Source organism: Rhinolophus ferrumequinum, chromosome 20, assembly GCF_004115265.2.
Source record: "Rhinolophus ferrumequinum isolate MPI-CBG mRhiFer1 chromosome 20, mRhiFer1_v1.p, whole genome shotgun sequence".
NCBI classification, from domain to species: domain Eukaryota; kingdom Metazoa; phylum Chordata; class Mammalia; order Chiroptera; family Rhinolophidae; genus Rhinolophus; species Rhinolophus ferrumequinum.
The window spans coordinates 17,069,146-17,089,047 of NC_046303.1; the positions used below are offsets into that span (position 1 = coordinate 17,069,146).

General features: G+C 37.2%; 1 protein-coding gene across 5 annotated transcripts; it reads right to left on the reverse strand.

The window, feature by feature from the left end:
- Positions 1 to 1,182: 1,182 nt before the first annotated feature.
- Positions 1,183 to 19,375, reverse strand: FAM221A (family with sequence similarity 221 member A). Of its 5 annotated transcripts, XM_033088933.1 has the most exons (8): positions 19,248 to 19,375; positions 18,696 to 18,830; positions 16,684 to 16,857; positions 13,821 to 14,011; positions 11,997 to 12,203; positions 8,334 to 8,441; positions 5,872 to 5,954; positions 1,183 to 1,846 (listed from the first exon to the last, which is right to left on the reverse strand). In XM_033088933.1, the coding sequence occupies exons 3-8, from the start codon at positions 16,779 to 16,781 to the stop codon at positions 1,697 to 1,699; spliced, it is 837 nt and encodes a 278-aa protein (XP_032944824.1). In that variant the 5' UTR covers positions 16,782 to 16,857; positions 18,696 to 18,830; positions 19,248 to 19,375; the 3' UTR covers positions 1,183 to 1,696. The 5 variants fall into 5 exon arrangements, with proteins under 5 accessions (XP_032944824.1, XP_032944821.1, XP_032944820.1 ...); XM_033088930.1 differs by lacking the exon at positions 18,696 to 18,830 and having other exon boundaries at positions 5,872 to 5,951; XM_033088929.1 differs by lacking the exon at positions 18,696 to 18,830.
- Positions 19,376 to 19,902: the final 527 nt, after the last annotated feature.

The window sequence follows — 19,902 nt, forward strand, 5'->3', positions numbered from 1 at the left end:
TATATTCTACCCCCTGATCCAACACCCTCCAGATATGCCCCAGACATATTTCCTGCCAATACATTTTAACCAGAACCCGCAATTCATTCAGATTGTAACCTACGCTCCTACAAGAAGGACTATTTCCCCACTTAGGATATGCTAAGATCTGATCCTAGTTGCCAGTTTGAAGTTAGTGAGAGGTGGCAGGCATGGGTATTGAGGACAAGTGTCATCTTACAATGCAAGCGCCTCAGATAAAGTCTTTGTAGCATCTCCAGGCAAATGCAGGTTGCTCTCCTCTAGCAAAATGGAAGAGGCTGCTTCTGCCAGCTCAAAGGTTCAAGAAAACCTGACGGTTCAATTTCAGGTTCACCAACACAAATGTCCCCATCCCATGATTCAGGGTTCCACTCTTATCTTCAGCATGAGGACTTTGTTGGAGGAGATGATAGATGCTGTGCATTGTTTCCTTTGCAGCCTTGCCACTTTACTATTATTAGGTTGGTGCAAAAGTAATTGCTCTTTTTGCAATTATTTTTAACCTTTTAAACTGCAATTACTTTTGCACCAACCTAATAGATTTTGGCCAATGGTCAGTGTAGATGGTCTACATTTGCAGATGAGACTTTCCTTAAAGGGTGATACTGAGGCACTCTGGCTTGCAAAGCATGCCTTGACTTTAAGTAGCTAATATGAACCTGTCATTTTCTTTTTTCAAGGTTTCTAAAGCAATTAACAATAGCTAACCAACACCTCCATCTTTATAATTTCCGTTATCCCCATTCCAATGTAGTGCTATAGTTACTGTATAACCTAACACTTCACCTTCCACCTGCACTTCACCCAAATTCACTACAGTTACTGTGATGCATCTACATGCCAGGAGTTATCACTACCCCACTCAACACCACCTGTGGGGTCTTTGCTGTCATCTGTCCAGTGAATGATCCAGTCACAGAATCCCATCCTGAAGGTTTGCTTTCTAAGTATGTTCCTGGTACCCATTAGCCTGGGTTTACCCCCCACCCAAAAGCAAAGTCTAAAACAAATGTTTACATACAGGTAATTTATTTGGGAAGCGATCTTAGGGAATCTATTCATACACACAGACCCAGGGAAAAGCCCCAAGACTGAAAATCTACCTCTATAAACGGAAGGCAGGGAAAGATCAAAGAAAGAGACAGGCCACTCCATTCTGGCAATTAACATTTTATTAAGGGAAAGTTACATACGAGGTGTGTCTTGGGAGGCTGCAAGACAAAGTGGATATCCTCCATGCCACTTGGTACCAAAGAATGATATAAAACGGGGTGGGATGGAGGTGGGTACTGGTACATGATCAGTCCCAGGGAAGGGAAATGCCTTATATGCTTACCTAGGTCAGGAAACTGCCCTGTTCCAGGAACCAGCATGATCTGGGACACAGGGGAGAGGTACTGCTTTATGTCAGAAGGAAAGTATCAATTTTGATCAGATAGTCTCTGAGAGGGTTTCCAGGAAGCAATCTTTGCTCTGGCCCAGGTCTGGCTTGTGGGTCCAGTAGCAGTCATATCACAGAACAGTCTCTCCTCCACAGAACCAAAAGGAGGGACCAGGAAGTGGAAAAGAGAAAAAGAGAAAGCTAAAATAAGGATGTATTATGGAGTTGGCCATTATTATGGGTGACTAGTATTCAATTCCATAAGATTTTCTGAGGAAGTTTATGGAAGTCATCTCAGAATTGTCTTCCAAGCAGACAGAAGGGAGAGCATTTATCTATTGGCTTACACCTCCCATTAGTGAAGGATGGTCCCAAGGTCATTATACATGTATAATGCAGAGGGTTTCCAGGGGGGCATCCCAAACCACAGTTGTCAGAGAATCCCTGGAGAAGAAAGCAAGAGTGTCAGACATGGTCCCAAGACAAAGTGCCATCAAATGGCTTCCACATGAAGCTGTCAAGAGCCTACTTGGAAGTGTTTCGCAGCAGTATGAGTAAAAGGTAGGGCCAAGAGGATTTGAAGTGGCACACAAGAAGTCAGTAGAGTTATATACAGTGCATAGTTAACAAAACAACTTAAAAATCAGTAGATACTGCTGCAAAATGATTGGATAATTTTGAAATATTTTTTATTTAAAAACAAAAATCAATGTCACAAAGTTTAAAAAATAAAAAATTAAGGAATTTAACTTACTATTTTGAATGAAACAGTGGCCCTTATATATTTGTTCAAAAACCTCAATAACATCTTTAATTTCTCAAATAGCTTGGAAAGTTAAATTATCACAGACTAAAATATCTACTGTACTTTCTTTCAGGTTTTGACTAATATGAAAATAACCTCATTTGTTATGAGAAACAAAAAAGTGTATACAAAATAGTAAATCATGAATTTTTACAAAAGTAATATAAGGTATTTTTACTTATGTAAGTAAATTAAGGAAACATTCAAAAACACATTTTTATACACTAAAAGTAATTTGAGACTCGAAAATAAACTATATTATTATATTTAAATAAACACCAAAAAGAAATATTTGGATGACGGTTTTAATTTCCCAAATAGTCTTCATGAAGGTTTTGTATTTGGTGGCAATGGTGCTTTTCCTTTACGCTTAGCAGCCTTCTCCTTTTTTATCTATAAATTTAAAATATGTATTGATATAATAATTCATAAAGCATCCTAAAGAAAAAAAAGATTGCACCTACCTCATTTGTATTCATGTTTTATTTATTACAGCAATTTCACAGTTATTTAGTAGTTATTAAGCTGCTAAATACTAAAGCCAAAATCTGATAGTTGAAGGGACTAATTACATTTTTCAAAGATGGTTTGATTTCAACTTTACACAAACATTTTAATAAAAATAACATAATGACTATTGCTTTGGAGAAAATGAATAAATTAATTTTAATTGCCACTTTTTTTTTTTTTAACTGAAATACCTAACCTTATTATCCAGCCTAAGCACATTCCTCATAAGGTTACAGAATATACCTAATCCAGCTGGATTATCTCTGGAACATGGACTGCTTTAAGGATAGTTTCCTATAATTCTGGTTTCTACATTTCCACAGTTCCTTTCCTAAAGGTTGTGTTCCTCCACTACAACTGAAGCAGAGAAGAAGCTTACATACTCGTACCTTAAATAGCAGCCTTCTGATCTTTTACAAACATATAAACCCTTTCCATGGGAAGAATGACCCCATCTGAGCACTACCACAGACAGTCACACATACCAATTCCCAGAGGCAGCCCCACTGCCTCACCCCTGCAGGAGAAAATACTGGGCATGGTAGGTGGAGGTAAGGCCTTCTACCTTCTAAGGTGATAGGAATAATATCAAGAAACCAGAAGGGACCTGGTAAGACCACTCCACCAAATCTCATCAAATTACAAATAGCTTCCCAATAATAAAATTGGATGAATCTCACCTGTCTCTTCCCCATTTTTCCCCTCTCTCTGCTCTTTGAGATCGTTGGGAACCTCATTCAGAAATCATACACTCATATCACTCTTGCATACTGTATCACTCAACAGATCATCTGAAGGACCCCCAAAGAACACCCTATTCTAAGGTAAACAGTATACGCTTTGGAGTCAGAAGAGTATTTGAATCCTACCTCTACCATTTATTAACTATTTGAGGCAAGTTACTTAACCAACAGTTTTCTCGTTGTCACAGTAACAGGCACTTCTCATGGTTGTCCTCAAGGTGTAAATAAGTTCATATACTGTATAAAAATCAAGGTATTTACGTAACAAGCACTCAACAAATGCTAGTCCCCTTGCCCCTCTCATTTAGGGCCACGTGTTAGATTTATAGTAACATCAAAAAAGAGCAAAAATGCTTAACAAACAAAAGTCAAGAAAGTGTTTGCTCATTTATTGTAGGTTTACCTCATTTATTGTGCTTCTCTTTATTGCACTTCAGAGGTGCTGCATTTTTTACAAACTGAAGGCAAGACCTTCCACCAGAAAACGACTAGTACTCCTTTTATTGTGATACTTGCTTTCTTGTGGTGGTTTGGAACTAAGTCCACAGTATCTCCAGGTATGTCTGTACAAACATAACATTGCTTTGTAAAGGGGCTCTGAACCCTCAGATTCAGTTTCCTAAGTGTCCCTTTTCCCTCAATGGTGCATGTCTTCGTTTTTTTGGAGTAAAAGAAGAGTACTAACAATGGTATACGTGTCAGCTCAGAAGTTGTGTAGGTTTAAGCTTCTTAGTTTTTGTACTCCATTAATCATACAGGCTAGAGAGTTTATATACCGTATCTCATAAATCCATAAATTCTAGTTCTGTTTATAATAAGCAGTTTGTGTGGGCCAGATATATGCTCAGAACATTCACAGATAAGAACTCCTCCCATTATCTTCCCACAAGCAAATACCACTGGCATGTTTTCAAGGCAGTCAACAGTACCTGGGCTTCTGGAAGGGGGAAGAAAGGCCCTCCTTTGCCTTAGAACCCTTTGCCTCATAAGTCTGTGAGGAAAAACTAAAATTCAGCTGTGAACGAGCGTTTCAAGAACAGACTGATTTGATTAAAAGTCTACCCTTTGATGATGATGGAAAAATAGCCTTTTCTTTTCTCACTTTAACCATTTCATCTCCCTCCCTGAGATCCTATTACCACCTCTTTCCCTTAGACCAGAGGTTTCCAAAAAACTTTCTGCCCTGTCCAATAAGGTAGTCACTAGCTATGTATGGCTACTGAGCCCTTGAAATGTGGCTAGTGTGACTGAGGAAATAAATTTTAAATTTTAGTTTATTTAAATTAGACTTATAGAGCCACATATGATTGCTAGAGATACAGAACATTTCCATCACTGCATAAAGTTGTTTTCTAGCTCTGCCTTAAACCATATGAGGATTCTCCCCTCTTCTTCAAAATTCTTCATCAAAAAAACCAAGCCATTCTCTCTGTCCCCTACTCATTTCTTCTACTCTTGGATGGTGAATTTATTTAATGGTTTCCACACCTTCAATCACTCAACAAGTTCTTGTCTAAGAGTTATAGAAGGTACAACAAAAAGTGACAAGAGTCTTTTCTGTCAATGGCACTTATCACCTAATTGGAGAGAGAATAAATGCCCACAAAGCAACCATAAAATAATCCTAAGGAAAGCACTTTGGGGAATGTGCCATTCTCTATACCTCATTAAGCTAACATCCTTTCACTTGGCTATAAACAAAAACAAAACAAAGCTCTCATATGAACACCACCATGAAACATATCAAATGTGTAAGTAGATGACATGTATGAAAGCAAATACTACATCCATTTATTTTTTCAATTTTCCGTAAACATCTATTGAAAACGTATTATGTACAAGGCACTGTACTTAGCTCTTGTAAAAACACAAAGAGGACTAAAATACTACACTTATCCCTAAGGAGTTTACAGTGCGGTGGAGAACTGATGAAAATTATCATTACTGAAATCTGGGAATACATCAATAGTGTAATTGCTGAGCCCTGGAATTTGTTAAAATACATTTATGTTTAGTGTTCTGTTTCTTAAAGACTATTAGGTAATTTTAACTTGAGTCTGGATACACCTAGAAGAACTATATGTTATAAATTCAAGATACATATAACTTACAAATCTGCTGATGGTTGATGGTTATTATTGACAATTTTATTTGCATTATATATTTAATTGATCTTAATGACCTCCATAAATTAACCAGTGTATTTATATATATATATCATATTATTCGTTAGTCCTGTTTCTCTTTGAATTGTTCTAAATAAGCCTCACAGCCTAACTAAATAAGCCTAGCTCTAAGTAAAGACTTTATAACTTATTTTTAATGACAATCCACAATCAATATATAATCATTCAATAGTGTCTTTGTTACAAGTAAATGCTTAATATAAGCAGATTTCCCAACAGACTTACCCTTTCCTGGTATCGTCTTTCAAAGAAAGACATATCGTCCTCTTCAGGTCTCTTTAAGGAAGAAACTTGACTACTTGTACCTACTAATAAGAAAAAAAAAATTCTAAGTGACATATTTCTATAATTATAAATTCTCCTGAAATAAAGAAACAGAAAGAAAGCATTCCTCCTACACAGTGATGTTTTTTTAAACCAGAAATGATCTCCATGGAGAATTGATCCTACTACCTAATTCTTTTTTAGAAAGCAGAGCATCATAAGACAAAAGTAATTTTCACTGGCAAACATTCTCCAAGTATTCAACCGGTTCATATCAAATAATATCATATAGCTATTTCATATAAGAGCACATTTAGCTTGGTTCAACTACTATTTACATGTTATAGCTAAACTAGAAATTCATGTAACACTGTAACAGATCATGAACATTAGTATTATAGAAGTGCTGTGGTCTGAATGTTTGTGTCCCCCCAAAAAATACATATGCTGAAATCCTAATGCCCAATGTGATGGTCTTAGGAGGCGGGGTCTTTGGGAGGTGATTAGGTCATGAGGATGGAACCATCATGAATGGGATTAGTGCTCTTATAAATGAGACCCCACAGAGACCTCTCAACCCTTCCACAATGTGAAGACAAACAGGATAGCGCGGGCTATGAAGCGGGAGAAGGACCTTCGCCAGAACACAGCCATGCTGGCCTTGATCTTGGATTTCTCCGCCTCCCAAACTGTGAAAAATAAATTTCTGTTGTTTATAAGCCACCCAGCTTATGGTTATTTTATCGCAGCCACACAAACAGATTAAGACAGTTTGTGAAGGGAACCGTAAGTGATGATACTACCTGTTTTGAAATTTTTCAAAACTAAAATAATTTTAACCATTTTCCATGGTACTCACTTTTTCAAACTAATCAAGCACTAGTTTATGTGCCAGGAGAAATTTTAAATTGCTTCAGAAGGAAAATCTGGTTTTCTTTGTAGGTATACCAAGAGCCCAGTTTCATGGAAAAATCCACTGTCATTTGAGATGAATGTCTTGGTTGGGTCCCTTCATATCCAAAATAGAGTATCAATCTGAACACCTGTTCTAGTTTTCAAAACACACGAATCCACTCTCAAACAACAACACAAAAATCACATAACTCCAGACAATCATCACAGAGTATATAACCACATTCTGTCAAGTATCTAACAAAAAAAGCCTTGTTGAGAAAAATAAGAAAAATTGCATAGAATATGTGCTGCCTATTCATTCGTCTGAAAACTTTCCCTGGATCATGTCATCTGAGCTAAGCCTCTGGCAGAATCACCTTCAATGAGTTGCATTTTAATGGTGTATTACCTTTTATCTGGTGAAATGGTGTATTACCACTTTTATCAAAGGTGACTATTAGAAAAGAGCAGTATCTGCTGTATTTGCTGAAAAAGACGTTTCTAAGGACTTTGGGCCATGCATCACTGAGGGTCTCTACACAGACGTCTTTAAAATGCAGCATTGGTGTAACTTTCATTAGCATTGAGGAACTCATGTTTCCTCCTTTCTAATTATGAAAAGTATTTAACTGATCGCACCTTCCTTTGTGCTTTGGCTGCCACTATATTCAGTCAAAACTGAAGGTTAACGCAGCAATTACATCACCTTAAAAGTTGACACAATTGTGTCCTTTTACTTGGTTTTGATTTTCTATCTCTGTTTTATCACTACTTCATTGTATGTTGCTTTTGTAAGCATCAGCCTTAAAATCTCTTGTGGAGAAAGTCTGCGTACATGAAAAAGTTGTATGAAAATATAAATAAAGAAAAATCTCATTTTAAAATATTTTTTAATACTAAATACCTAATAAAACAAATTCCTTCTTCAATGCTTTTATTCTTGCTTTCAATAAAGGAAACAGAACACTACTGCTTAAAAATGAATTCATTTTTAATGTAATTTATAAATGATAAAACTTTGCTACCCTATAATTATCACTGGATTACAGCCTGTTTAGGAGTGCCTAAAGGATCAAGGCAATTAGTCCACTGGAGGGCTCTCTTATTCAGACACCACAGCAATAACATGAACCAGAATCAAGTTTTAAAACTTGAAAGTACTGTATATTAGAATCCGCATATTTCTCAGATGTAGCAATTTTTCCAAATTAAAAAAAATGAAGTTTTTTGCTTTTCTCAGTGCCTGGTCAATACGAAAATAAAATGATAATCAAATGATGGAAGGAGAACTGACTGCTGGATGCTGAACACACAATGTGATATATAGATGATATATTACAGAATTGTACACCTGAGACCTACGAAACTTTACTAACAACTGTCATCCCAATAAACTTTAATAAATAAATAATTAATGAATTAATCAAATTGTGGCAATACTGGAGAAAAAGAAAAGTATCTAGAAAATTAACCAATCTATATTCTTATTTTCTATATCTGAAAAATACTTCTCAATTTAATTTCATTACCATCTGTTAGTGTTTCTGGAGAAGAACTAGATGATGCTTGAAATGCTTTTAGAAATGGGTGGTCCGTGGCCGTAACTGGAGAGTCTAAAAATTCAGCTGAAGGTGCACCTGATAAAATACATGAAGAATGAAACTTAAATCTATATTTGTTAGGATACAAAGATGTTATTTCAAATGTGAAATAAATTAGAACCTCAGCAGAATCATTAGAAAAAAACCTTTCTATAAAAAGGAAAGCTTGATTTAATTCTTACCTGCCATAGAAAGTAAAGGCAAATGGGTAAAAATATGTCTGTATTTCTCAGAGACATTTTTCACACACACACAAAAATTATGCACAAACATAAATGTCAGAGAGGAAGTATAGAACCTTAACATAGTTACAAAACACTATCAAAAGGAAGTCATTCGTGATAAAGAACCTCTAGTCGAAGAGGGCAGAATATTTTTACTCTATTCCTCAGTGGAAAACCATCTAAAAACAAAATATAAAAACTAAAGAAAACCTTTTCAATGAAACGAGGAAACATCCCCAAACCACAAACTACAGACCAACTGCTAAATACATTAACTTTTAGACCAAAAGGAAGGAAGCTACAGAGAAAATTGATTAGTGCTCCATCTTTTTTCAAAACCACCACCTTCCCCACATCCCTCTCTCCATCCCGCGGGTACAGGGAAAGAAAATAAACTTTTAAACCTATTTGGTTTTAAAAGTTAGTCCTTTCTTATAATGTAAATAGCGTGGGGCAATTGCTCAGTCTTTTAGATTCCCACCCGCTCCTTCCCCAGCTGCTCTCTCATGTGGCTTGTGGGAGGCTCAGGTGCAGTCAATCCCATGTGCTCTCCTCTGATTGCTGCGTGCACTCCAGATCTCAAATGCTCAAGGCCGGCCTAAGTTGTAATTTAGTGTTTCAGCTTGGTAGGGCCTGGTAAACTCACACTTGCTCTCATAGAAGCACAGGCCCCTCAATGCCTGTCACTTCTTCATTGAATCCTCCAGGGCTCAGGAGACCCACCTCTAATTCTACTCTGGGTCACCCTTCCCTTGCCCCTTGCTATGACAGATGCCATAGCAGGCCCAGTGCCTCACAGCTCAGTTAAGAGCTGGGCATTATTGGACTCCTTCCACATTGTAAAGGAAGCCAGTGTCAGCAGTTATCTCTGTCCAGGATTCTACATGGCTAACAGAGCAGAAGTCCCTCTTCCCCAGCCTCCCCTACATCTGAAATCAAGATAAAAATACGTTATGCTTCCTCTCCTCACTCTCACCTTCCTTCACCTCACCTTCCCTCAGAGGCCAGGACAGGCAGATTTTCTTTCTTTATATTATAAAGATGATTAAGTGATAAAACACTAGAAGACACAAAAAGGCAAAGATGCCAGCTACTACCACTATTACTTAGCATCGATGTGAAAGTAACAGCCATTTTGTTTAGCCAAGAGTAAGAAGAATCAACTATTGGAAAGGAAGAGGCAAAAACATCATTTACAAAATCAACTAAATGTTTATTTAAAACTCTAAGATTAAGTAGAGTAATAATGACTGGTAACAAAAGCAGCATAAAACATTTGCTTTTTTATAAACAATGATCAGCTAGAAAACATAAAGGAAGGGGAAAAACCCATTTATGCTAGGTATTAAAAAATGATGAAATACCTAGAAATAAAATTAAGAATTGTGTGGAACTTTTATGAAGTTAACTGCATTCCACTTAGCTACAAAGAAGACAAATCAGGCAACTTAATATTTTGAAACATCAATTCTTCCTACATTAATCTATACATTACAATGCTTTTGTAATAATAGAATGTTTTCAAAAAATGATGCCAAAATTCTGAAAAAATTAAAAGGTAAGAATTAGTCAGAAAAATTCTGAATAAAATGAAGTCATAAATATTAATTTATTATAAAGCTGTAGTAATGAAAACAATATGGCAGTTACACAGAAATAGACAAAGAGGCAGACTAAATAGGAACAAAATTTGATAGAATATGATAAAGGTAAAAGTTTCAAATTATTTGGGAAAGATAATTTGCCATCAATTTGAACAAAAACTGAAGTTACACACACCTCACACTTGCACAAAAAATAAATTCCAGAGCCATGAAAAAGCTAAACATAAAAACAAAAAAATTAAATATTAAAGTAAAATGAAAGACAACATACTTATAAAATTGGAGCAGGCAAAGCCTGCCTCAAAAAAAAAAAGACTAAAAGACATATGACAGATTGGAAAGAAATATCTGCCAAAGAAAATAACAAAGGATTAGTATATAGAATCTATAAGAAGACTTTCTATAAATCAATGAGAAAAGATAAAAATATGAAAATGGGCAAAGTATATGAACAGACAACTAACAGAAAGTAAAATGGCCAATAAATACGAGTCTCATCTCACTAATAACCAAAGAAATCAAACTGAGACAATAACATTTTCACACATCAGACTGGCAAATAATTAATGATATCAATGATCAGCATAAATGTAAGGAAATAATATTACTAGAGGAACTGTAAACAAATAAGCATGTTTGGTGGGCAATTTGACAGAATGTATTATAGTTTCACATGTGCACACACTTCAACCCAACAATTCTACTTCTCTGTATCTACCTTTGAGTCAAATTCACATGGTATACAAGGAAGCAAGTTCAAGGATTTTTTTTCAGCAGGACTGTTTGTAAACACAAAATAAAATGGAAACAATCTAAAAGCCACGAACAAGGAAATGGTTTACATAAACATATATCTATAATATGGAATTCTATTAAAAAGAATTAAGTAGACTTCTGTGTCCTAACATATAGACCTTCAAAATTTTTCTAAGTTAAAAAGAAGTAAACTATAAAAATGTGTGTTAAAAACTCATATCAATTGATGACAGCAAATTACCCTGTGGGAAAGAATCTGGGGTAAAGACAAGTGTTCAAGGGGGCCTTTTACTTTATTTCTAGTTTTTGAATCTTTTATAATAAGAAAACATTCATTTATATATATGTAAATTTTGTAATAAAAAGTTAGAATACATGCTTGTTTTAAAAAAAAAAAATCTACACACACAAAAGTATTTAAAGTAGATAGAAACCATATTCTTCTCCCCAATTCCACTCAACTCAGAAGGATCCAGTTACCTGCAACGGTTGGTGATATATCCAATTGAACTCTTCCCTATATTACTTAAAACTTCTATGTATACAAGCAAATATATGTATTACATACATATAGACATACATGCATGTAAGCATGTAATATAGATGTGATTATATAAGTGATTATACACATATGCATATTCACACATGAATATAAGCTTTTGTTTCCAAAATGGGTAAAATGGCAAAAATTGCATATAATAGGGTAATTGTTAGGTAAACTATATCATATCAAATAAAGGAAATATTATTCAGCTATCACAAACAATAGGGCTGTGGATTGGGATTTGGATACAAGAACTAGGATAGGAGTGATCTTTTACGTTTTCTAAATTTTCTGTAATTACCATCTACTGTATAGTGGCAATAAAACCTTTTTCAAAAGATAAAAATCAAATGAGAGAATGTTTTCTGGGGGAAAAAACATGAAGAATATAAAGTGTTAAACAAATAGAAGGCTTCACTATTGTTAGCACACACAAACAATATGAAAAGCCCACACCACTTACCAATTCCACTGTCATCTAACCGCATGTAGCCTTCCGCCAGTGAGCTGAAGCCAGTCAGTCCTCCCATTGCTGCATAAGGAACATCCCGTCCCACTGGTTTTCCTTGAGCCAGTCTTTCTTGCTTAGTCTCCACTACTGTGTCGTGGGCATATGCAGGCTGACCACAAGCACAAGTGAAGCAGCTATGGAATCCTGAACACTTCGAACCTGAGTCAAGATGTAAAGCAAGTAAATGTTTTTAAATGTAGGTACTGAGCTGTCTGCCCTAAAAATGTTCAGCTTGGTCAAAATCACCCGACTTCTAGGTCCCTTCTACACTGTCCTCTGGCTCCTGTCACTCTTACCTCCAGCCTGTGAACTCCCTCCCAGCCACTATTCTCATGTCTAAAAGACACTAAAGTGGTAAAGGAGTATATAACAGAAAAACAATATTGGAAAAACCAACTAGGACTAAAAGAAATTGGGCTAAACACTGAAGAGCCAGGAAATGCAGTCCTCTCCTCGAATACTTAGTTAAAAGCAGGTATGGTGAGGACAGCCCAGTGGCCCGGACAAGGTGAAGAGATGAAACCTCCCTAAGGATCAATGCCCCATCGAAGCCATATTGGAAGGTCAACCCGTAGATATAGAAAGGATGCAACGGAATACTGTTTTAAAAAGGAATGAAGTACTGACACATGCACAACATCAATGAATCAAAAAACATTATGCTAAATGAAAGCAGTCAGTCACAAGAGACCACACATTCTATGAGTCCCTTTATGTGAAATGTATGGAAAGGGCAAATCGATAGAGATAGAAAGTAGGTTATTGGTCACCTAGGACTGGGGGGAGGGAGGAATAAGGAACAACTGCTAATGGGTATGGAGCTTCTTTTGGGGATGACGAAAGTATTCTAAAATTTATTGTGGTGATGATGGTTGCACAACCCTGTGAATATATTAAAAACCATTAAATTGTAACCTTGAAATGGGTGAATTGAATAGTATGTGAAATATATCTTAATAAAATTATTACATATAAAAAAAAACAAGCACTATTGAAGTGGAGGCCAGAATATGCTATTAACAAAATCTTTACACATTCACACTTCTGACAAATGTGTACGGGAACCAAGGCACATAAGCTTTTTCCAAGTATATTCATACTTAGCCAATGAAACATATTTATTCCTGCCACTGCTATTAAAAGTGTTTTATATTTCATCATGAGATTTCAATTCAAACTACTACAAAAATAAGTGAAATACTATCTCCTGAATAAAAAATACTGGCCTAATATCCTACTTATTTCAAAGGGTTTTTTAAAGGATGATCCAGTGAAAGGGCATATGGGATGGGAGCTGCAATTTGGGTATAGGTATTGATGTAAGGGTGCTATTGCATATAAAGTGTTAAAATTATCATGTTACATTTTGCTTTTCCCATCAGCCTATGTTTTAGGCAATAGCATAATAATCCACCAGCAAACCATAAAATTTTTCTCAACTTACAAAATCCTTTTATAAACCTGTAAATAGAATTTAGTTGATAAAACTCCTACTATTGAAAAATTTGAATCCAATCATGTTTCGTGATTCCTTAAAATCTATTACTATTATTTGACTTATTTGAATTACATGAGATCAGGGTTTACGATTGCAAAGGAAACAAATAACTCGGAGTTTTTCCACAAAAATAAAATTTTAGAGTAGCTATCCATCAAATTTTTCTTTGTTGTTTCATATTGACTCTGTAGCTGAATAAAACTGGCACAAAGACACCTTAACTATTCAATAAAGAAATAAAACCATTCTGTTGGTGTGTTTATAATAATGCAACTCACAGGCATTGCACATAAAGCCAGGTGCAGCACTGTGTTGATCTGCAAAGTGCTTGCACCTGCAGCGAATGGGCTGTGCCCCATTCAAAGGGACAAACAGGTAAGCCCTGCACTGGCAGCCGGTCACTCGACAAGGCAGACGAATGGGGCGCTGCTGTGGAACCGTTTCAAAGTCTGTTTGATGTTGCTTATACCTAAAAAATAAAGGGGGAGAAGGAAAAATAAAAACACAATGCAGAATTGCCAGAAATTACAATTTCTATTCTGTTAAGTGCAAAATGATTCTTTTTTATTTGGGTTTCATTGTTCTTGTTAGTAAGGTGAAAATAAACTCCCCTACTTGCAGTATTTCTGCCAGCTGTGTTGCTCTGGTCAGAGAAAATCACTTGTAGATTATTTTTAGTTATGTATAGTTATTTATATATAGAAGAATTTTCACAATAATATACAAAGAAATAGCATTTAATTCCCTTAAAATACATACCACTGTAGATTCTTTAATATGGAAGCCTAACTTAAGAGTATGAAAAAAGTCATTTACAAAAATTCTTTTTATCAATGTGCATTACTTACATTTATTTTTACAGGTTTGCTATTTAAAATTGAAATAAGTTCAATAAACATACATTGATGTAACTTATTTTAACTTATTTTTTAATTTTTAACTTCAAAATAAATTATCAACATTTTTAAAAGCTAAAGCTCTTTGTTGTCTTAAATAGGCTATTCGCTTCCTTTTCATAAGATGATACTCAGCAAAATAATATTAAATTTATTATTATTCTCAATATTAATGTCGGTAATAGAAGTTAAAAAAACAATGAGATACCATTTTTTACTTAGCAAAGAGAGCCAAAGTTTTTTTTAAACAATATATAATTCACAATGCTGCCAAGAGTGTTACAAAAGCACCAATCCCATTTAATGTTTTAAGAAACTTCAACAGATCCATCCTTTAACCCAGACAGTTCATTTTTTGAAAATACAACCTAAGAAAATAATTCCAAGTATAGAAAGAGCTTTGTGCATAAAGAGTTTTAGCAACAGTACTTACAATAGCAAAAACTATATATGTGTATATATACACACACATACACACACATATATATATGCACACACACACATACTTACAAATACACATACACACTACTAATAACAAGGGAATGGATAAGTAAATTACTAGACAATGTTTTCAAACTTTTTATCAGTGAAATCCTTTCCTCAAACAAAATCTTTTACAGAACCATGATATATAAAATAGATAAAAGCAGAATTGGTTAGAGCAAGGGAAAGTGCCAGAAATGGAGGCCGCTTTTCCCCTAAGCTGCCTTCCCACTTGGAACACCTCTAGACACCCTCACGGGTCTAGGGAACACACAATGAATACCACTAGACTAGCTGGAATGTCAAGCAGGTATTAAAAAGCATGTTTGTGATTACTACATAACAAACTACATAACAATGTGGAAATACGTTTCTGTGATTCTATCATGAAAAACTGGTTTAATATTTATACGCATACATACTTAACTAAATTACCTATGTAAAGAAAAAAATTACATGAATATAATAAAATATGTTAACAGCAGCTGGCTTTGGGTGGTGAGTCATCTTTCTACTTCTCTATATAATCCTCATTTGTCTTAATAACCATGTTTCACTTGTGTAATAGGGGAAAAAACTGTAGACAGAGATCTCACTGAGTGGCCTGTACTAAAGAACTTTTCCATTGAAGTTGAGTTGGGCCAATTTTTAAGGTTAATTCCAGGTTGTATAATTATACATAGATAAGAGACGGGGCACTAAATTTGTACAGGAATAAATACTGAAACTGACAGAAATTGACTAAACTCCTCTTCAATTCTGAAAGCTATCAACATAACCCTCACCTGCACTCCTCCAGTGTTTTTAGTTGGGGTTGCTAAATAAATTCCAAGTCAACCTATATATACATTACTCATCCTAGCAACTGCCTAACAACCTTCGGCAAACTACAAGTCTGTAAACAGCAACCATACAAAGAGTCTCTCATGAAAGAGCCCCAGAGACTATCAGAACAGGGCGGTTCTCCTTCCACGGTTCCTTTGGAACAGAAAGTTGAAGTTGTTACCTAAAAACACATAATGGGTTCAGTGAGTTTTCCACGAAGCAGCTTTGTTCTTTGAGCTTTACAACTGTGACCTGTAACCATAGTAAAATTTAAAGTAGAACATGACCAACACAGCCACCTGCGAACTTCTGGTACAGGCAACACACAGCAAGGATCCGAGCCTCGTGTATTTCCTTTGCTCCATGTGCTCTGCTCGGAAACAAACCATTTGTATTGATAATAAACGGACCATTTGTATTGATAATAAAAGACTGTGGGCTGAGTACTTCTGTTTGTTTAAAGAAATGTAACAACACAAAATGTTTCTAAAAGTATAGAGGGAGATTAGTAAATTTGAGGAGAAACGCTTTTATTTGGAGATTGGTAACCTGTTCAGTGTGGGTCATCTCAAGCAGTTCTGCAGTTTGACAACCAGTCCTCTACCACGCTGTCCAGTGGTGGGAGAGGTCGAGTCTGTTCCTCAGCCTCACTGAAAGGCAAAGCCATACGGGCACCCATATCTTTTTTACCAATGGCAAGAGAAGGTACTGAAGGTACTGAAGGTGATGGACTCTATAATACAGAGTTCTAACAGGATATAACAGAAATTTTTAAATTATAGCAAAAAAATTTTTAGATAATTTCTAGTGCATAATATAAAGACCTTTTAAATGTTTCTCAATTATCACAAGTAATATTATTTATAGAAGGAAGCTATTCTATGCTACAGTTTTATATTTTCTAATCACCAGAAAACTTAGCAATAAAATATCTTACCTATGTGTACAAAAACACAGTGTCTCTGGACCCACAAGTTTACAATCCATTCCAGTTGGTGATTGCCAGCTGACGAATAATCTGTTCTGTAAGCGCATAGGTAAAACTTTTCTTTTGTATTCTTCATATTCTTCAGGAGTAAAAAGTTTCCCTCCATCGTCCTCACCTACAATTCTACACAACAACAACAACAAAATATATATATTTCTCTTAAACCTTGAGTATTTATTTTCCAGGGTAAAAATACTAAACTATACTTTCCAGGTTAAAAATTAAACTACACTTGTATAGTCATCAGCTTTGTTTTTTATACTTTACTCATAGGTTCATGTTAATAGCAAAATTACACAATAGTAATAAAGCTCTTGATTCCCATATAAAAAAGGATTCTAAATGAGAAAGTCAAAGAATTCCTAACATCTGACTTTACTGACCAAGGTTTACCACTGAAAAATGACCACATATTCATTGCAATTTCTCCTTGGATTCTGAAGCAAACGTGTTCTTTCTTAGTAAAAGCTGGAGCTTAAATTTCTAAAAATTCTAACAATTTCTGCCTTGAAAAATAGTACCCCCAAAAAAATAACACAAAAAACAATGTAGAAGACATAACTGATATCCACACCTGATCCCAAACCCTGGCCAGTTTAAACTAACGTGGGACCTGAAACACCCTTGGATCTGCACAAGCTCAAACCCACATCTGTTGCTGAGTAATCAAGTGCATCATTGCCTAATTCCAGAAATAAGACCTCAATACTTTACGGGGGAAATTAAGCCGCTATTTATTAATTTCCTAAGAAATTAGGAGTTGGCCTCCCTCGAGGAAAAGGAAGCACAGTTAAAAGAATTTGTACAAAATTGAAAAAATTTCTCCTTGGAAATACCCCCATTTAAGTTATGAAAAGTGTTTGCAGAATACTACCTAATTTTTTCTGTAATCCGTACCTTTTTCCATACTCTCAAGCCTTTAACTGAGGTAGATAAATAAAACCAATTCAGAAGCTATGAAACCATCGCAACCTCCATCCTTACTTAAAAAATTTAGGTAGACAATAGTGAAAATACAAAGGGCATTTTCTTCTAAGATAATTTTTGGGCCATTTCACTTTATTATAGCTACCAAGTAATATACCAACAAGTAATGGAAAGAAAGACCTTAAGATTAATGCAGGTCTTTAAAGAAAGAGATCGTTTGTATTTAAATTCTAAACCAGTGCAGCCTAAACTTTATTGTAGTTACACAAACCTCAAGGGATCTAGTTCAAATGCAGATTAAGATTAATGGTCCTGAGACTTAACATTTCTACTAAACTCCCAAGTGATGCAGACACTTATGGTCCAAGGCTCTAACTTTTACAGGGAATTGCTCCTGGTTATTTATTTGCAAAAATAATTTTCCACCAAGCCCTAACAATTTCTGGGCCAAGCAAGAGGCTACAACAGGAGGCCCACAATCCACGTATCTAAACATCTAAATAACTAAGTTACCAGTCAACACTGGGGCCCAGCAACCTCGTTCCTGGGAAAAGCCCTGGAGATCTGGAGGCTAGCGAGGCCGGCTCTGCCGCGAGTGAGAGCTGGTGGGAGCTGTTCTGGGTACCGGACTCCTGGTATTACCTGGACCCACCTGAACCTGGGATGAGGCCTAACCCATCAAGCTTTTCATCTCACTTTTCTGTTATCAGAATTACCAGGCATTCCTAGGTGTTCCCCAAAAGTATACCACCGAGACAGTCAGAGGGAGTGCACTCAGCAAGGGAACCCGTTGGCCGGAACAACCCTGGATGATCTGTGGCGACCACCTTTATGCAGAGCAGCCCCTCTCGCTCAGATTTCCCAGGCGGAGCTGTGATTGCCTCTTTTCTCTTGTGCACCAACACATTCCCCACCCCCACTCCCAACTCCGTATCTTCCTGTCTGTCCCTCTCCAGTAATTCCCAATCACCCAGTTCCTGAACTTTAAAAAACCTTCCTTGGAAAAAAGAACACGTCGCCGCAGGCGCACCAACCTTTGTCAGGACCCTGGGCAGTGAGTCACCTCCTCAAGCCACGGGGCGGCTGCCTCTCCAGTTTCTGGAGAGGAGTATCTATCTCCAGAACCACGGACACTACACCAATCGGTGTCTCTCTCCCAAAACCAGCACCTAGGGATTGGGCGCATGTTCAGAAAGTTCACTTGTCCCATTGCCACACTAACATGTAAATTTAATGTCTGCTAACTTTTATAGGCCTCCGGTACTCGAGGTGTAATTCTTCAATGGGACATTTAGGAAAAATAACTGGACCTTTGCATAAATCTAGAATTATTAATCCTTCTTGGAAGGGATCAGAGCCGGAGACCTCTTACATAGCCTCGGAAGAGGCTTACTAGAACTGCATGTCTAGTATTCTGTAATTAATTACAGAAACACGAAACTGGAAACCACTGTAAGCCTCCCTCCGCAGCCCGGGAACGGACTCCAGGGCCCCGGCGGGCGAGCCCCAGGACCCTGCCCGCGCTTCTGCCGCAAGGGGGATGGGGCCGCGCCAGGCGCCCTCGCCCCGCGGAGCTGCTGCCTCACCTCCGGTACTCCAGGTACTCGTCCACAGCCGCCGCGCCGCCGGGAGGTAACGTCAGCCGCTCCATGGCAGGCTAGGAAGCGAGAGGCGCCGGCGCCGCGCGCTCTGGGCCCGCCCCGCCCGCGAGCGGACCTCGGAGGAGCCAGAACCGGCCCCGCCCGGGCCGGCCGCGCCCCCTCCTGGCCGCCTCCGATTGGCCCGGCCCGAAGACGGCGGTGACGCCGCTGGGCTCGCGCGCTTCCACCTGGCCGCCGACGCGGGCGCTATAAACCCGCGGTCTGCAGGCGCACCGGGCCCCGCACGTGGGGCTGTTCACCGCGGTGCATAATCCTTTCTTCTCGCTTTTCCTAGTCTGGCAGGTCTCCTTGTACACTGACATGTGACAGAGCAGTGCAATGCCTTGTGTATAATGGACGCACAGAACATGGCTTACTTCTTTGTACAGCGGTTTTCACCGGTTTTGAGAAGTTTCTGGCTGTGGCCCGCCTCCCCATACTTTCCAGCCGTGTTTTCAAAATTGGCGTTTTTAAAACTCTCATGTAAAATTAATAATCCGGGGTGTCTGCGTCCTGTTTGGGTTTCACTAAAGCTACATATTCTTCAAGGGAAGTGAATAGCAGGTTTAAGGGGATACAAGTAGAAACAATTTAGTTATGA

Excerpts from the sequence above, each read along its gene's own strand:
- FAM221A (XM_033088929.1), bottom strand. The coding sequence starts at position 19,312 with ATGGAGCGGCTGACGTTACCTCCCGGCGGCGCGGCGGCTGTGGACGAG. Across the intron at positions 8,442-11,996 it reads GTTAGATGACAGTGGAATTG|GTGCACCTTCAGCTGAATTT; the intron begins GTAAGTGGTGTG and ends GTATTTTATCAG. Across the intron at positions 1,847-5,871 it reads AAAGACGATACCAGGAAAGG|GGATTCTCTGACAACTGTGG; the intron begins GTAAGTCTGTTG and ends TTTCTTCTCCAG.